The sequence below is a fragment of the Littorina saxatilis genome, linkage group LG10, assembly GCF_037325665.1.
Source record: "Littorina saxatilis isolate snail1 linkage group LG10, US_GU_Lsax_2.0, whole genome shotgun sequence".
In the NCBI taxonomy this organism is placed as follows: domain Eukaryota; kingdom Metazoa; phylum Mollusca; class Gastropoda; order Littorinimorpha; family Littorinidae; genus Littorina; species Littorina saxatilis.
The window spans coordinates 40,530,126-40,543,548 of NC_090254.1; the positions used below are offsets into that span (position 1 = coordinate 40,530,126).

Sequence of the window (13,423 nt, forward strand, 5' to 3'; positions counted from 1 at the left end):
CTTGGGCGAGGTGAGGAGAGACAGGAATTAAAGAGAAATGCGAACTTGTGACCATCAGTCATGGTTTTCCACCAGAGCTGCTGTATCCAGTGATGGATGCGTCAGTGAACTTAGCTCTTGTCTGTCGATCTCTACACGTGTGTGAAGTCCATGACATTCGTCTCGTTGAGTGCTAGACACTAAACACCCAATGTCAAAAAGAAGCTATCAGTAGATTTTGAAAAGTTCCCCAAAACTTTGTTTGGGCTTTTTTGTTCAATGCTTGTGTTTATGTGTTGCTTCATTGTTCACAACACGGGATGAGTAATGGGTGCCCGCAGAGACATACTATGTCTCTGGTGCCCGTAAGCTACATGACGGTAGCTTCCTAGCATATAACCACGTTATGTCCCAAATAGACGCTTGTCATCTTTTAGTCTTTATTTGGTGTTTTACGTCGTTTTCAACCACGAAGGTTATATCGCGACGGGGAAAGCCGGGGGGAGATGGGATAGAGCCATTGTCAATTGCTTCTTGTTCACAAAAGCACTAATCAAAAATTTTCTTCAGGGGCTTGCAACGTAGTACAATATATTACCTTACTGGGAGAATGCAAGTTTCCAGTACAAAGGACTTAACATTTCTTACATACTGCTTGACTAAAATCTTTACAAAAATTGACTATATTCTATACAAGAAACACTTAACAAGGGTAAAATGAGAAACAGAATCCGTTAGTCGCCTCTTACGACATGCTGGGGAGCATCGGGTAAATTCTTTCTCGTCCCACTGAACCAATAATTATGGGACTCCCCCTAACACGCTTGTCACCCATCCTGACCTCAGGTCAAAATGAGTTCGGCTCATTCTCTCCCTGACAGGATGCCTTGAGTTTCCTTGTGTGTGTGTGTGTGTGTGTGTGTGTGTGTGTGTGTGTGTGTGTGTGTGTGTGTGTGTGTGTGTGTGTGTGTGTGTGTGTGTGTGTGTTTGCAAATGCGTTAGGGTAGGTACAGGTGTACAGGAGAGTCCAGGTGCGACAACCGATTTCAACCAGTGTCATAATGTTTATCGTTTGGAAATGTTTTCTCTTGTTCCATTCATTATCTCTTTTTTTCGCGCCGATATGTGCGTTCGTGAGTGTGCGCGTGCGTATGAGTGTATGTGTGTGTGTTGTCGTCTATATATATGTGTCATTAAGTTATTGTGTGCTGCTATTAGGGCTGCTTATTTTCTTAAGGCCTTATCGGAAATAAAGCCTTATTTTCTTAATGTCTTAAAATAAATAAGGCCTTAATTCTTTACGCCCTCATTTTAATGACTATAGAGATTTAAGGCCTTATTTTCAAATAAGGGCTTATTTTTTAAGGCCTTACTTTGGGTATTTTTGACCATTTGTGCCAAGGATACCTAGGATCCTGGGGGCGAAAACCATAAGAGTTGGAACAATAATTGTTTCTCATTTGCTTAAAAAAGCCAGTAACGTAGATGACAGTCAGGGAACCTCCAAATCTATTTTACCCCCTCAGCTGCCTCTTCGCTAGATCGAAGGCTCAGACGCAAAGCCCCGCACATAAACTAAAGTGCTGTTCACATTGTAGACTTTCCACCAACTTTCCCCCAACTCAGTGTTTCATGCGATTTTAGTCTGCGCCACTGAAGTAAAAAAAAAAAAAAAAAAAATCGCTCCCCATGTAAACAGTGCAAACGCTCATACTAGTTTAAGTTTAATTTAAGCAGCCACGATTCTAGGCAAGTTCAGATATTGGAGCTACCTCTTAACCTTCGCCCGACCGGGTTATCGACTACACACGGAAGACATCGTGGGGCCGTGCGGACCCATGCTTCTCAAAGAAGGAAAAATATGCATACCCTTCCGTAGACCCATGCTTTCCAAAGAAGCAAAAACGTGCATCCCCTTCCGTAGACGCCGTGGTTAAATTTCCGCGAGAAGTAATTAAATTAAATTATTAATTTAATTATTACCGTGCGGACTAAAGCTTCTCAAAAAAGGAAAAACGTGAATACCCTTCTGTAGACGTCGTAGGGCCGTGTGGATCCACCTTGTTATGTATTAATTTCGCTCCACGCGACTTGCTTATTAACTCCGAAATTAAACAGATCGTAGAAAATCATATTTAGAGCCAATACCTGAAGGTTTGTGACTTCTTTACCTAGTTTTTATGTCAGTTCCTTCAATTTGAGAAACATGGGTCCGCACGGCCCCACGATGTCTTCCGTGTGTAGTCTAAATTTGACCTTTGTTTTTTTAATTACTTCTCGCTGAAATTTAATGATCTTTTAGGACATAAGAGCTTTTTAGGTGTCTGAGGCATTCTTAAAAGCTCATTAAAAAATTCCAACTGGTTTAAGAGATATTTGCAATTAAACACCCTTCTGGGTCCACACGGACCCACGACGACCGGCGAAGGTTAATGCGGGAAGAGCTATGCTAAAAATGTCCCCAGTGCTAGTGACCATTTGGGACATGAGGTGTTAATACGCTATAGATGGATAGTTTTGGATAGCTATAACTCAGAAAATTAATGAAAAACTGTGGCCGTGACAGTGCGGTCTCAACTTTTGCAAACGGACAAATATGACGTCATTAAATAGCGCTAAATCCGAAAAAGGAGACAAGCAAATGCCTTTAAAATTGTGTACATTAATATTCATAAAATTCCATTCTGTAGTTTTTGAGATATGCTTTGCACACACATACGGACAGACAGACAAGCACACACTCTCTCTCTCTCTCTCTCTCTCTCTCTCACACACACACACACACACACACACACACACACACACACACACACACACACACACACACACACACACACACACACACACACACTCACACACACACACACACACACACACACACACAAACACACAAACACACACACACACATTCCTAGGGAGACAAACCTCACCCTCCGGACACATTAAATCATTCAGTCAAGTATGGACTCCTAGGATGCTAAAAGGGCCAAACGGATATGTTTGTCAAATAAATTCATACTTTAGTTCACTTCAGTTCTCGCTCACACGAAACGTCAACAAAGAAACAATAAAAGTATGTGCTTCCGAATTGTAAGCACTTAGTGGTTCACAGTAGGTTTTCACGATATCAAAACAACGCATACACAACACCATAAGACGAGACAAAGAATGTCCGTACTTCTTGAGCAATAATTCATCAAGGAGAGGAGATGCTTTGCAGAGCGAGTCTATTATGGTGCCTTTTTAGACGTTTCAAAAGTATGAATTATGGATTGCTTCATTCATAGAAGGAATTTTTCCTTCGCAAGAGACTTCTTGATATTTCAAAATCAAAATCTATGCCTGAGCTTCAGCATTTATTAACTGTGCCAAGCTTCCTTCTTGCCGCGTTCATCAGAGAGAGAGGATTAATCTCGTAGTGTTGGCCATATTGATATTAGTTAATTCCTACATCCAATCTAAAACTTGATAAATACGCTTTGATTTTCCCAAAGTAACTCTTTTTTAATAGAAAAAACACAGTGCAACCATGGCAAGATTTCTTTAATTGCTGGACACTGTGATGAGCTTATCGTCTAATGTTCACGCCAGTTTAATTGCTGAAGACTCGAAAGAGTAACAACAAAATGTCACATCTTTACTTTGTAATGACTTTAGTGTTTTTCGTTTTGGGAACGGAATCGTGCAAATTTCGAGAAACTCTGTTCTCCCGCAAACCGGATCTGTCAGACCTTGTGTTCGCCGACAGCCTGTTGTTTCAATTCAGTGCAGTCTCTGCGGAAGACTGTGCACACACGTGTGCTGCAACGCCGTCCTGTTCAAGTTTCACATACCCTGCACCAATGCACACCCGGGGTACCTGCCGTGGTCACGCCACCCGGGAACTGTCCGGTAACGACGCGACACCATCTGCGGGGACAGTGGCATTTCTCGGGAGAAAAGGTACAGTGCATCCAATTACAAACTTTTTTTGTGTGTAGACTCCTTTTGGGTTTTACACTAAGGCAAGTTTTGACTTAATTTTTTTCCAGATACACCTGGAATCAAGACGAGGGTGGTGTTCGTGGTGGAGGTTGGTGGTTGTGTGTTTCTATATATATATACTAGAGGAATACCCGGCTTTGCCGGGGTGAATCGCGAGACAGAGACAGACAGCGTGGCGGTTCATCACGAACACCTCTGCAGGCGAAGTCCTGTCAAACGGGATTGAGAATTTTAGAGCTTATTTCTTAGCCCTATATTATCTGTTGTGGCTTCTCAAATGCCAGAACATACAGACAGACAAATGCCGCTAGACCCCATCACAAACAGAACTCTACAATCCACAGGTGTTTGCCTACACACACACAAACAGAGAAGCCGTATATATATATGTATATGTATATCTATAAATATATAGAGATAGGTGACAGTGTATTTTTCGCGTGGCTATAAATTGATTCGACCTTTTCACTTTGACAGTAAGAACAACTTACGGGTGCAAGGGAAGCGTTCTGGACAGCGCAGTGACATTCTAAAAATAGTAACTTAGAAACGGGAATATGGGGTGAATCGCGAGACAGAGACAGACAGCGTGGTGGTTCATCACAATCACCTTTGCAGGCGAAGTCCTGTCAAACGGGATTGAGAATTTTAGAGCTTATTTCTTAGCCCTATATTATCTGTTGTGGCTTCTCAAATGCCAGAACATACAGACAGTTAAAATTAATATTAAAAGTCCTACGGTTTTGAGCCATTAAGGACTTGAGTGTTTGTCCGCTTTCAAAAAGAGGAAAGAAAGAAACAAAAAATAAGGAGAGGAGGGCAGGGGGTGGGGTTGAGTTGATAATGCTCTGTGGAATTTGTTAAAATGAAAAGTAGTTAAGATGTTTCTTGGTAAGAATTATAAGTCTGTATTCTATATCTTGAATAACGGGTTTGTAAAATGATTTTTTTTTTAATTCAAATCGAGTTAAAAAGTGGAACCTTTCAGGATCACCAATAAAACCAAATAGATGAGCAAGTAAGAGGAACACGAACAATAAATCTCAAAACTTTTTACAAATAAAAGGATTAAGATGTAAGCCACGAAGGCCGTGGTAATAAAAACAATATGTACAGTTTGGCGACTAGTGGGCCTTGGGTGAGGATATGTTGTCTAGAGGCTAGTCGCTAGAATCAGGAGGGATGGCGGGAGCCACTCGACCTCAAACTGAAACACGCTGATGTGATAATCTGGGCTTAGTTATACCCACAGCCCCATGTCCGAGTCCCTGACCAGTCGGCACAGCAGCAAGCTGTGTGACCAGCCTAGAGAACTGCTACTGCGCAAATAATCCTGGGAACTCAGACCATGGAGCTGCATATGGTCATATAAGGTTTTAAAGGTAATTCTATTTGTAGCGCATGGAGCGAAAATGTGTTGAAATGAATAGGGTTCTCCACAATGGCAGGACTTGTTAAAGATATGGAAGCGGCAGCCGCCGGCACGGAGGCGTCTGAAGATAGTGAGGAGGTTTGTTGGGAGATCGGGGTGTAGATCGTTCATATCAATGGGTTGATAGGACAGAGATGTTACGTACTGACTTCGAATGAGTTTACGGATTTTACTGTAGAACTCGGTTACTGAGTAGCCGATGTTAGTGTTAGCTGGGCTAGATTCTGCCGCTTCTTTGGCAGCGACATCCGCCAGTTCATTTCCCCGGACCCCTACGTGAGAGGGGACCCAGAGAAATGATACGGATGTGCCGGATGAGATTAACTGGTGACATATAAAGAGGATTTCTCTTTGTAGCTCTGCCCGATTTGATGTGTTTCGATGCAGAGCTTGTAATGAAGAGCGCGAGTCAGAGCAGAAAACTACCGCACGCGGTGTGACTGGGAGGTCATTTATAAAAGTGCATGCCATGAGCAAGGCAAATAGCTCGGCTGAGAATATGGAGATGTCTTTATTAAGAGTATATTTCCTTGAGATTTTGAGATCTGGGATCACAAAGGCGCAGCCAACGCTGCCGTCTGCAAATTTGGATCCGTCAGTAAAGACTTTTAAATGCTCCGAGAATTTATAGTTTAGGGTTTCTTTTGTAACAGTAGCTAGGTAGACGGGGTTATCTTTTTATATTTAGTCAAGTTTTGACTAAATATTTTAACATCGAGGGGGAATCGAAACGAGGGTCGTGGTGTATGTGCGTGCGTGCGTGTGTGTGTGTGTGCGTGCGTGCGTGTGTGTGTGTGTGTGTGTGTGTAGAGCGATTCAGACTAAACTACTGGACCGATCTTTATGAAATTTTACATGAGAGTTCCTGGGTATGAAATCCCCGAACGTTTTTTTCATTTTTTTGATAAATGTCTTTGATGACGTCATATCCGGCTTTTCGTGAAAGTTGAGGCGGCACTGTCACGCCCTCATTTTTCAACCAAATTGGTTCAAATTTTGGTCAAGTATTCTTCGACGAAGCCCGGGGTTCGGTATTGCATTTCAGCTTGGTGGCTTAAAAATTAATTAATGACTTTGGTCATTAAAAATCGGAAAATTGTAAAAAAAAATAAAAATTTATAAAACGATTCAAATTTACGTTTATCTTATTCTCCATCATTTGCTGATTCCAAAAACATATAAATATGTTATATTCGGATTAAAAACAAGCTCTGAAAATTAAATATATAAAAAAAAATTCAAAATTAAATTTTCCAAATCAATTTAAAAACACTTTCATCTTATTCCTTGTCAGTTCCTGATTCCAAAAACATATAGATATGATATGTTTGGATTAAAAACACGCTCAGAAAGTTAAAACAAAGAGAGGTACAGAAAAGCGTGCTATCCTTCTTAGCGCAACTACTACCCCGCTCTTCTTGTCAATTTCACTGCCTTTGCCATGAGCGGTGGACTGACGATGCTACGAGTATACGGTCTTGCTGAAAAATGGCAGCTACTTGACTAAATATTGTATTTTCGCCTTACGCGACTTGTTTGGTAGTATTATCTTCACTGTCGTATATGATAGTAGGGGTTTCCTCAAGCCAAGGCGGGTAGGAGGGCGGGGGGACCCTGGCCAGCTCACTGACCTTCACCCCGCTATCGGCTAGAATGCGGTTTACTGTGTCGGATAAGGGTAGCGTTTTGGCCAAGAGTTGAGTGCTATGTTTGGTGTTGGCCTCATAATTTTGGTGCTGAGGAAAAAAGTCAGTCAGGACCTCGCAGGCAGAGTTCTCTACCGCGTGGGCTCTGACAGCATACTGAGCTGAACGGAGTTTTATCTCATCCACAAGGGGCAGCCACCCACACTCGCTGTAGACTCGACTCTTACTCGCTTGTTGGGAGAGTCCCAGAGCTATTTTGAGCGCCCTGCACTCTATAATAGCCAGTTTTTTCATGAGCGCCGGGCGCGTCGCGAAATAAGCTTCGCACCCGTAAAGGAGGCGGGAGCGAATTAATGCCCGCACTACCTCTGTGACACACTTACGTCCTCTGGCCCAGGATTGGGACGCCAGGTAGCGTATGATATAAAGATCCTTGTTGGCCTTATTGATCAGATGTTCGATATGACTGGTCCAGTTAAGTCGGGTATCGATGATAACGCCGAGGAACTTAACTTCTGAGCTCGGTTTGATAATATCACAACCTATCTTTATACTGCAGTTCCTGTACAGTTGTCTACGGGAGACAACAAGAAAGACTGTTTTATTTGAGGCTAGTTGGAAGCCGTTGGTGTACATATATTGACAGAGGTTGTCGATTTTAGTTTGGTAAGAAGATAAGTCAACAGTGTTGGTAACTCTGTTATGGCGTGGTCTATTAGTGTCTATTAAGGCGAGGTCGTCCGCATACAGAAGTACACTGGCACCGTCAACCTTAACAGAAGTAATGTCATAGAGCATGATGCTGAATAAGTTTGGCGCGATGATACTGCCCTGGGGAACCCCCATGTCCAGCGCATGGGTTTCGGACACCGAAGAGCCCGGACAGACATCTTGCGATTGCTGATGAAGTTTTGGATGAATTGGTACATGTGGCCTGAGACACCGATTCTGCCGAGTTTTAGGAGTAGACGAGCATGCCAGACGCTGTCGTACGCAGATTTAATATCAAAGAAGGTTCCAAGAAGAGAATTATTACTATGTGCCAAGGTCTTTTTGATTTTTTCAGTGACGTGCACAATGTGGTCCGCACACGAACGACCTTGCCTAAAACCTGCCTGGCATGTAGGAATGATATTGTGTTTATTGAGGTGGAACTCCAGCCTCTGGTTCACCACACGCTCAAAGATCTTGCTGAGGTGGGGGGGGGGGGGGGTTAGTGATATGGGGCGGTAACTGCCAGGTAGATTGCCCGGTTTTCCGCTCTTCAATACTGCTACTACTTGTGAGTCTGACCACGCTGCGGGGATAGTATCCTTTAACCAGCATAGATTGAAAAACTGAGTGAGCAACTTAACAAAGTTAGGTGGTAGATGTTTTATCATGTGATATGATATTGGGTCTAAACCTGTGGATTTTTTTTGGTCTTTCACAGAAGAGATGGCGTTTTGGACTTCTTTTGTCTTAAACATGCAGTTTATAGGCAACTGGTTGTCATCTGGGGGGTATGTGAAACCCTTCTCCTGATCTAACCTATAATTGAGTCGTTCAGTATCTAGGGATTTTGATTGACTATTTTTGGCAAAGGTATCTGCTAATAGGTTTGCCTTTTCAGAGTCAGTTGTGGTCATTTTATCTCCCGATAGTAGTGGCTTTTCTTTAGTTCTGTATCTACATTTAAATCTGCGGATTTTCTTCCAGATTTTGCCACAGTCTTTGTAATCTTTAGTTTCTTTGTGGACAAAGTTTTCCCAGTTTTGAAGTTTAGCCTCAGCGGTGATCTGGTTAAATTGTATTTCAGCTGACTTCATATTCGTGAAGTTAGCGTCTGAGCAGTGCCTGAGATATGTCCTAATGTGATATCGCTTGTTTGCCAAGGCTTCATCACAGTCTGCATTCCACCACTCATTCCTTTTGGCCTTACAGTTAGGATTTACTGATTTAAGCGGAATGTGATTATTGGCAGCAGTGAGTATACATTGACGTATGTTATTGTAAGAGGCTTCGATGTCATCCGTAAGGAGAGTTTCCTCCCTGACACCCTCGAGCTCCGCACGGAAGCTGTCCCAATTTGCCTGTTTGTAATTGTACTTTTTTCTGACCTCCGAGTTATTGCGATTAGGGGCGAAGTGGCGGAAGGTAAGAACAAACATACAGACAGACAAAAGCCGCTAGACCACATCACAAACAGAACTCTACAATACACAGGTTTTTGCCCACACACACACACAAACACACACACACACAGAGAAGCCGTATATATATATGTATATCTATATCTATAAATATATAGAGATAGGTGACAGTGTATTTTTCGCGTGGCTATAAATTGATTCGACCTTTTCACTTTGACAGTAAGAACAACTTACGGGTGCAAGGGAAGCGTTCTGGACAGCGCAGTGACATTCTAAAAATAGTAACTTAGAAACGGAAATATGGATTGAAGCCACACGAAGGAAGGGAGATAAACGCAAAACACTGGAGAAGATAAGGAAGAGTTACTTGTAATGGTGAAATGAACACAAAAACCAAAATCGGTTCAGCGCTGCGCGCTGAGAGCACGTGTTGAAATATCTCATCGATGATATTGTGTCCGGGGTGTAGCTGAATACGGTGTCCAAATTTGAAAAAGATCCACCGAGAACTTTGGCGTTGTGATGTGGTCTAGCGGCTTTGGTGTGTCGGTATGGGGGCCCGGGTAGCTGAGGTGGAACCAAAATCGGTTCAGCGCTGCGCGCTGAGAGCACGTGTTGAAATATCTCATCGACCAGATTTTGTGCAGGGTGTATCTGAATATGGACACCAAATTTGAAGCAGATCCATCGAGAACTTTGGCCGTGCATGGCGATCAAACACACACACACACACACACACACACACACACACACACACAGACAGACAGACAGACACAAGTCGTATATATATATAGATGTGTGTGTGTGTGTGTGTGTGTGTGTGTGTGTGTTAGGGTGAGGGGGGTTTCCCATTTGTGGTAGGGTACATTAGTTGAGGGTGCAAAGCTCCTAGGGGGGTCCGGGGGCATGCCCCCCCCCCCTACCCCCGAATTAAAAAAAAAATCTAGACTAAAATACGTGGATCCGGCCCTGGTGTGTGTGTGTGTGTGTGTGTGTGTATGTGTGTGTGTGTGTGTGTGTGTGTGTGTGTGTGTGTGTGTGTGTGTGTGTGTGTGTGTAGTATGTGTGTGAGTGTACGTGTGGTTTTTTTCATGATGTATTTTTGCGTCCGATTCGCTTTTTTAAGTGGTTTATTTTCAATTTATATTTCTGAGAAAAAAACCATATTTGTAAGCTGAAAATACAACAGCAGCAACCTCGTATCTTCCATGTTATGGTATAGTTTCCGTTCAAGTGTGGCATGACAACCTCGTTAGTTTAACTTAAGTGTTTTTACCTTCAGTCAAGTTTTGACTAAATGTTTTAACATAGAGGGGGAATCGAGACGAGGGTCGTGGGGCATGTGTGTGTGTGTGTGTGTGTGTGTGTGTGTGTGTGTGTATGTGTGTGTGTGTGTGTGTGTGTGTGTGTGTGTGTGTGTGTGTGTGTGTGTGTGTGTGTGTGCGCGCGTGTAGAGCGATTCATACAGAACTACAGGACCGATCTTCATGAAACTTGACATGAGCTAGAGTTCCTGGTATGATATCCCTTTTTTATTTTTCGATAAATGTCTTTTGTGACGTCATATCCGGCTTTTTGTGAAAGTTATGGCCGCTCTGTCACGCCCTCTTTTTTTTCGATCAAATTGTTTGAAATTTTGCTCAAGCAATTTCGACGAAGTCCGGACTTTGAAATTAAACTTCAGCTTGGCAGCTTAAAATTAGTTAATTAGTTTGCTCATTAAAGTTGTCATTAAAATCAAATTTTCACTAACAGATTTAGAAATGATCGCATAGTATTTCTCATCTTCTCATGAATTTAAAAATATATAAATATGTCATGTTTACTCTAAAAACAAGAAATTCCTCCGAGGTAGGAAAAACACCCCCGTTGGTCAAAGGGAAATAACCATTCTCACTGCCACCAACTGAGAAGGTTATTTCCCTTTGACCATTAATATGTCTCTCTATAAGTCCTTGTAGAATCTTAATCCACCAATAACTCCCTAACCGTGTGTTTGACTGGTCCCAATTTGTGTAAGGACCGTCTCAGGAATGTATAGAACCTGTTCACCAAGTTTGGTGACGATCGGTCCGTTCATTCTTGAGATCTATATGCGAACACAAACAAACAAACAAACACATCGAGCGAAACCTACACACCCCTATACTGGGGGTGTAAAAATGTGGTCAGAAGGACAGAAAATAGGTTAAGTAAGTACAGTTCTACGTTCGCACGCTTTGCGGAGACGAGCGTGACCCGTCTCAGTCTTCGGTTGTGACTGTTTTAAGGTGTTGATCTTTTAGTTTGATGCGGACAGATTGACTAAATGTTTTTATATCGCTTCACGCGACTTGCTTGTTTTTATTTTTGGCGTTCGCTTGAAACAAATTAAAATACGAGTATTCTTCTCGAGAACTTTTCCTCACTTTAGAAAGCAGTGGGAGATATGAGCTTTTCTTACCCGCTGACACGGGAACAAAAATAAGCTAGGGAGCGAAATATTGTTTTAGTTCCAAAACCTGCAAAAATTAGATACATGTACAAGGTTTGTGAATTACAGCGACGAAATGCAAGTGTTTCGAGACTGAGTGTCTCGATGACTTTTATCACGAGCCGTGGACAATTAGGTCACTGATAGACTGTTGTGTAATACAGTCAAACACGCTTAGGCCGAACTCGCTCGGGGAATGAAAAATCGTTTCGCTTATCCGAGTTTGTGCATATCCGAGTTCGGATAAGCCAAACCTTTCCCGAGAAATTACCCTGTAGTTCGGCTTAAGCGAGTTTTTTCAGGATAAGTTGTAAAATCACTTGGAATGTTTCTCTCTCTCTCTCTCTCTCTCTCTCTCTCTCTCTCTCTCTCTCTCTCTCTCTCTCTCTCTCTCTCTGCGTGGTGTGTGTGTGTGTGTGTGTGTGTGTGTGTGTGTGTGTGTGTGTGTGTGTGTGTGTGTGTGTGTTTAAATGAATAAGATCAAAACAGTGACAAGTTACAAGTGCTTTTTTCAGTCGAGCTTTATTAATACCTCAAAGCCAACTGTAAAAATAAATGGTGAAAACAGTGACACACCTCAGAAACAAAACCAAAGATTCCACAAGCAACTACGCTTTCGTTAAAAGGATTCCAAGTAAATCATAATAAATGTAATGTTTAATGAAACCCTCTCCATTAAAGAAAGAAAAGAAACAAAATTAGACAATTTGTCTCTGTGGTCATCAATCAAGATCAAATCTCCGTAAACATAGATTGTGGGCAAATGTTTTGTTTCGCTGCATATATTGTGGTTTGATCTTCACCACTCGCTCAAAATGAGCACATACATTCCTCAGGTAGATTTGCTCTTCACAAAGATCTCTTCCTTCGATTAGAAAAAGAGGTTTGTATGAGAGCCACTCGTTTTTTAACACTGCAACAGTTGTTTGGAACATGCTGGCAGCCGCAAGGATTTCAACGTCGCATCACGTAACACGTGTATTTCTTGGTCAATGTGGCACACGTCATCAGTTTCCCCGCATACTCAAAAACAGGTGACGTGTTCGTTTCCGTATGATAATTATAGCCGTGACGAAATATGTTTATCTTCCTGACGTGTTTTTCAAGCAAAAATTTTAAAAAAATGTCTCCGACAGTGTTTAGAGTTTGGCTTATCTGTCAAAATCACGTTTGAGATGTCCGTGTTTGAGTTAGCTATTTTTTGACAGAGTTTGGCTTATCCGAATTAGAAATAGTCTTACAAAGAGGGGGGTCTGGCGGGGAATTGGTTTTGGTTTCAGATATCCGAGTTTTTTGCTTAAGCGTGTTTCGTTTAGGCGAGTGCGGCTGTAACAATAACAATAACAGATTACGTGACCCGATCTCATTTCCATGATATTCACACGTCTGAAGTCTAGAGATGGTTTATTTATCACATGGGTGGTCCCTCTCACGCATTTATGATACAACTTGTTTATGTTTACCCTCGCTGGACGCAAGCCCTGTTTTCACAGCCAGGCCATACAGTCAAGCTTGTTCAAAGCCACTCTGTTGTTTCTCTTCCTGCAGTGATACCAACCAACGTGGCCATCCACAAGCCAGCCAGGCAGAGTTCAGTCTACTATGGTAGCACTGCTTTGGCGGCCAACGACGGTAGTTTCGGCAACACCCATCACTTCGGGCAATGTATTCACACCTGGTGGGCTTCTGGAGTGAGAAGCTGGTGGCAGGTGGACCTGGAAGCATCCTATGACATCTGTTCCGTCACCATCACCAGTAGGAAACGGTGTTGCGGTGA

At 42.4% G+C, this 13,423-nt stretch overlaps 1 protein-coding gene across 1 annotated transcript in view; it reads left to right on the top strand.

Moving 5' to 3' along the window:
• The first annotated feature begins 3,437 nt into the window (after window positions 1–3,437).
• The window catches only part of LOC138979252 (uncharacterized), an 11,021-nt gene continuing 1,035 nt past the window's right edge, over window positions 3,438–13,423 (top strand). Inside the window, exons 1-2 of the mRNA XM_070352013.1 lie at window positions 3,438–3,921; window positions 13,195–13,419. Coding sequence (XP_070208114.1) covers window positions 3,606–3,921; window positions 13,195–13,419 — 541 coding nt within the window. The 5' untranslated portion in view covers window positions 3,438–3,605. The remainder of the gene's footprint in view (window positions 3,922–13,194; window positions 13,420–13,423) is intronic.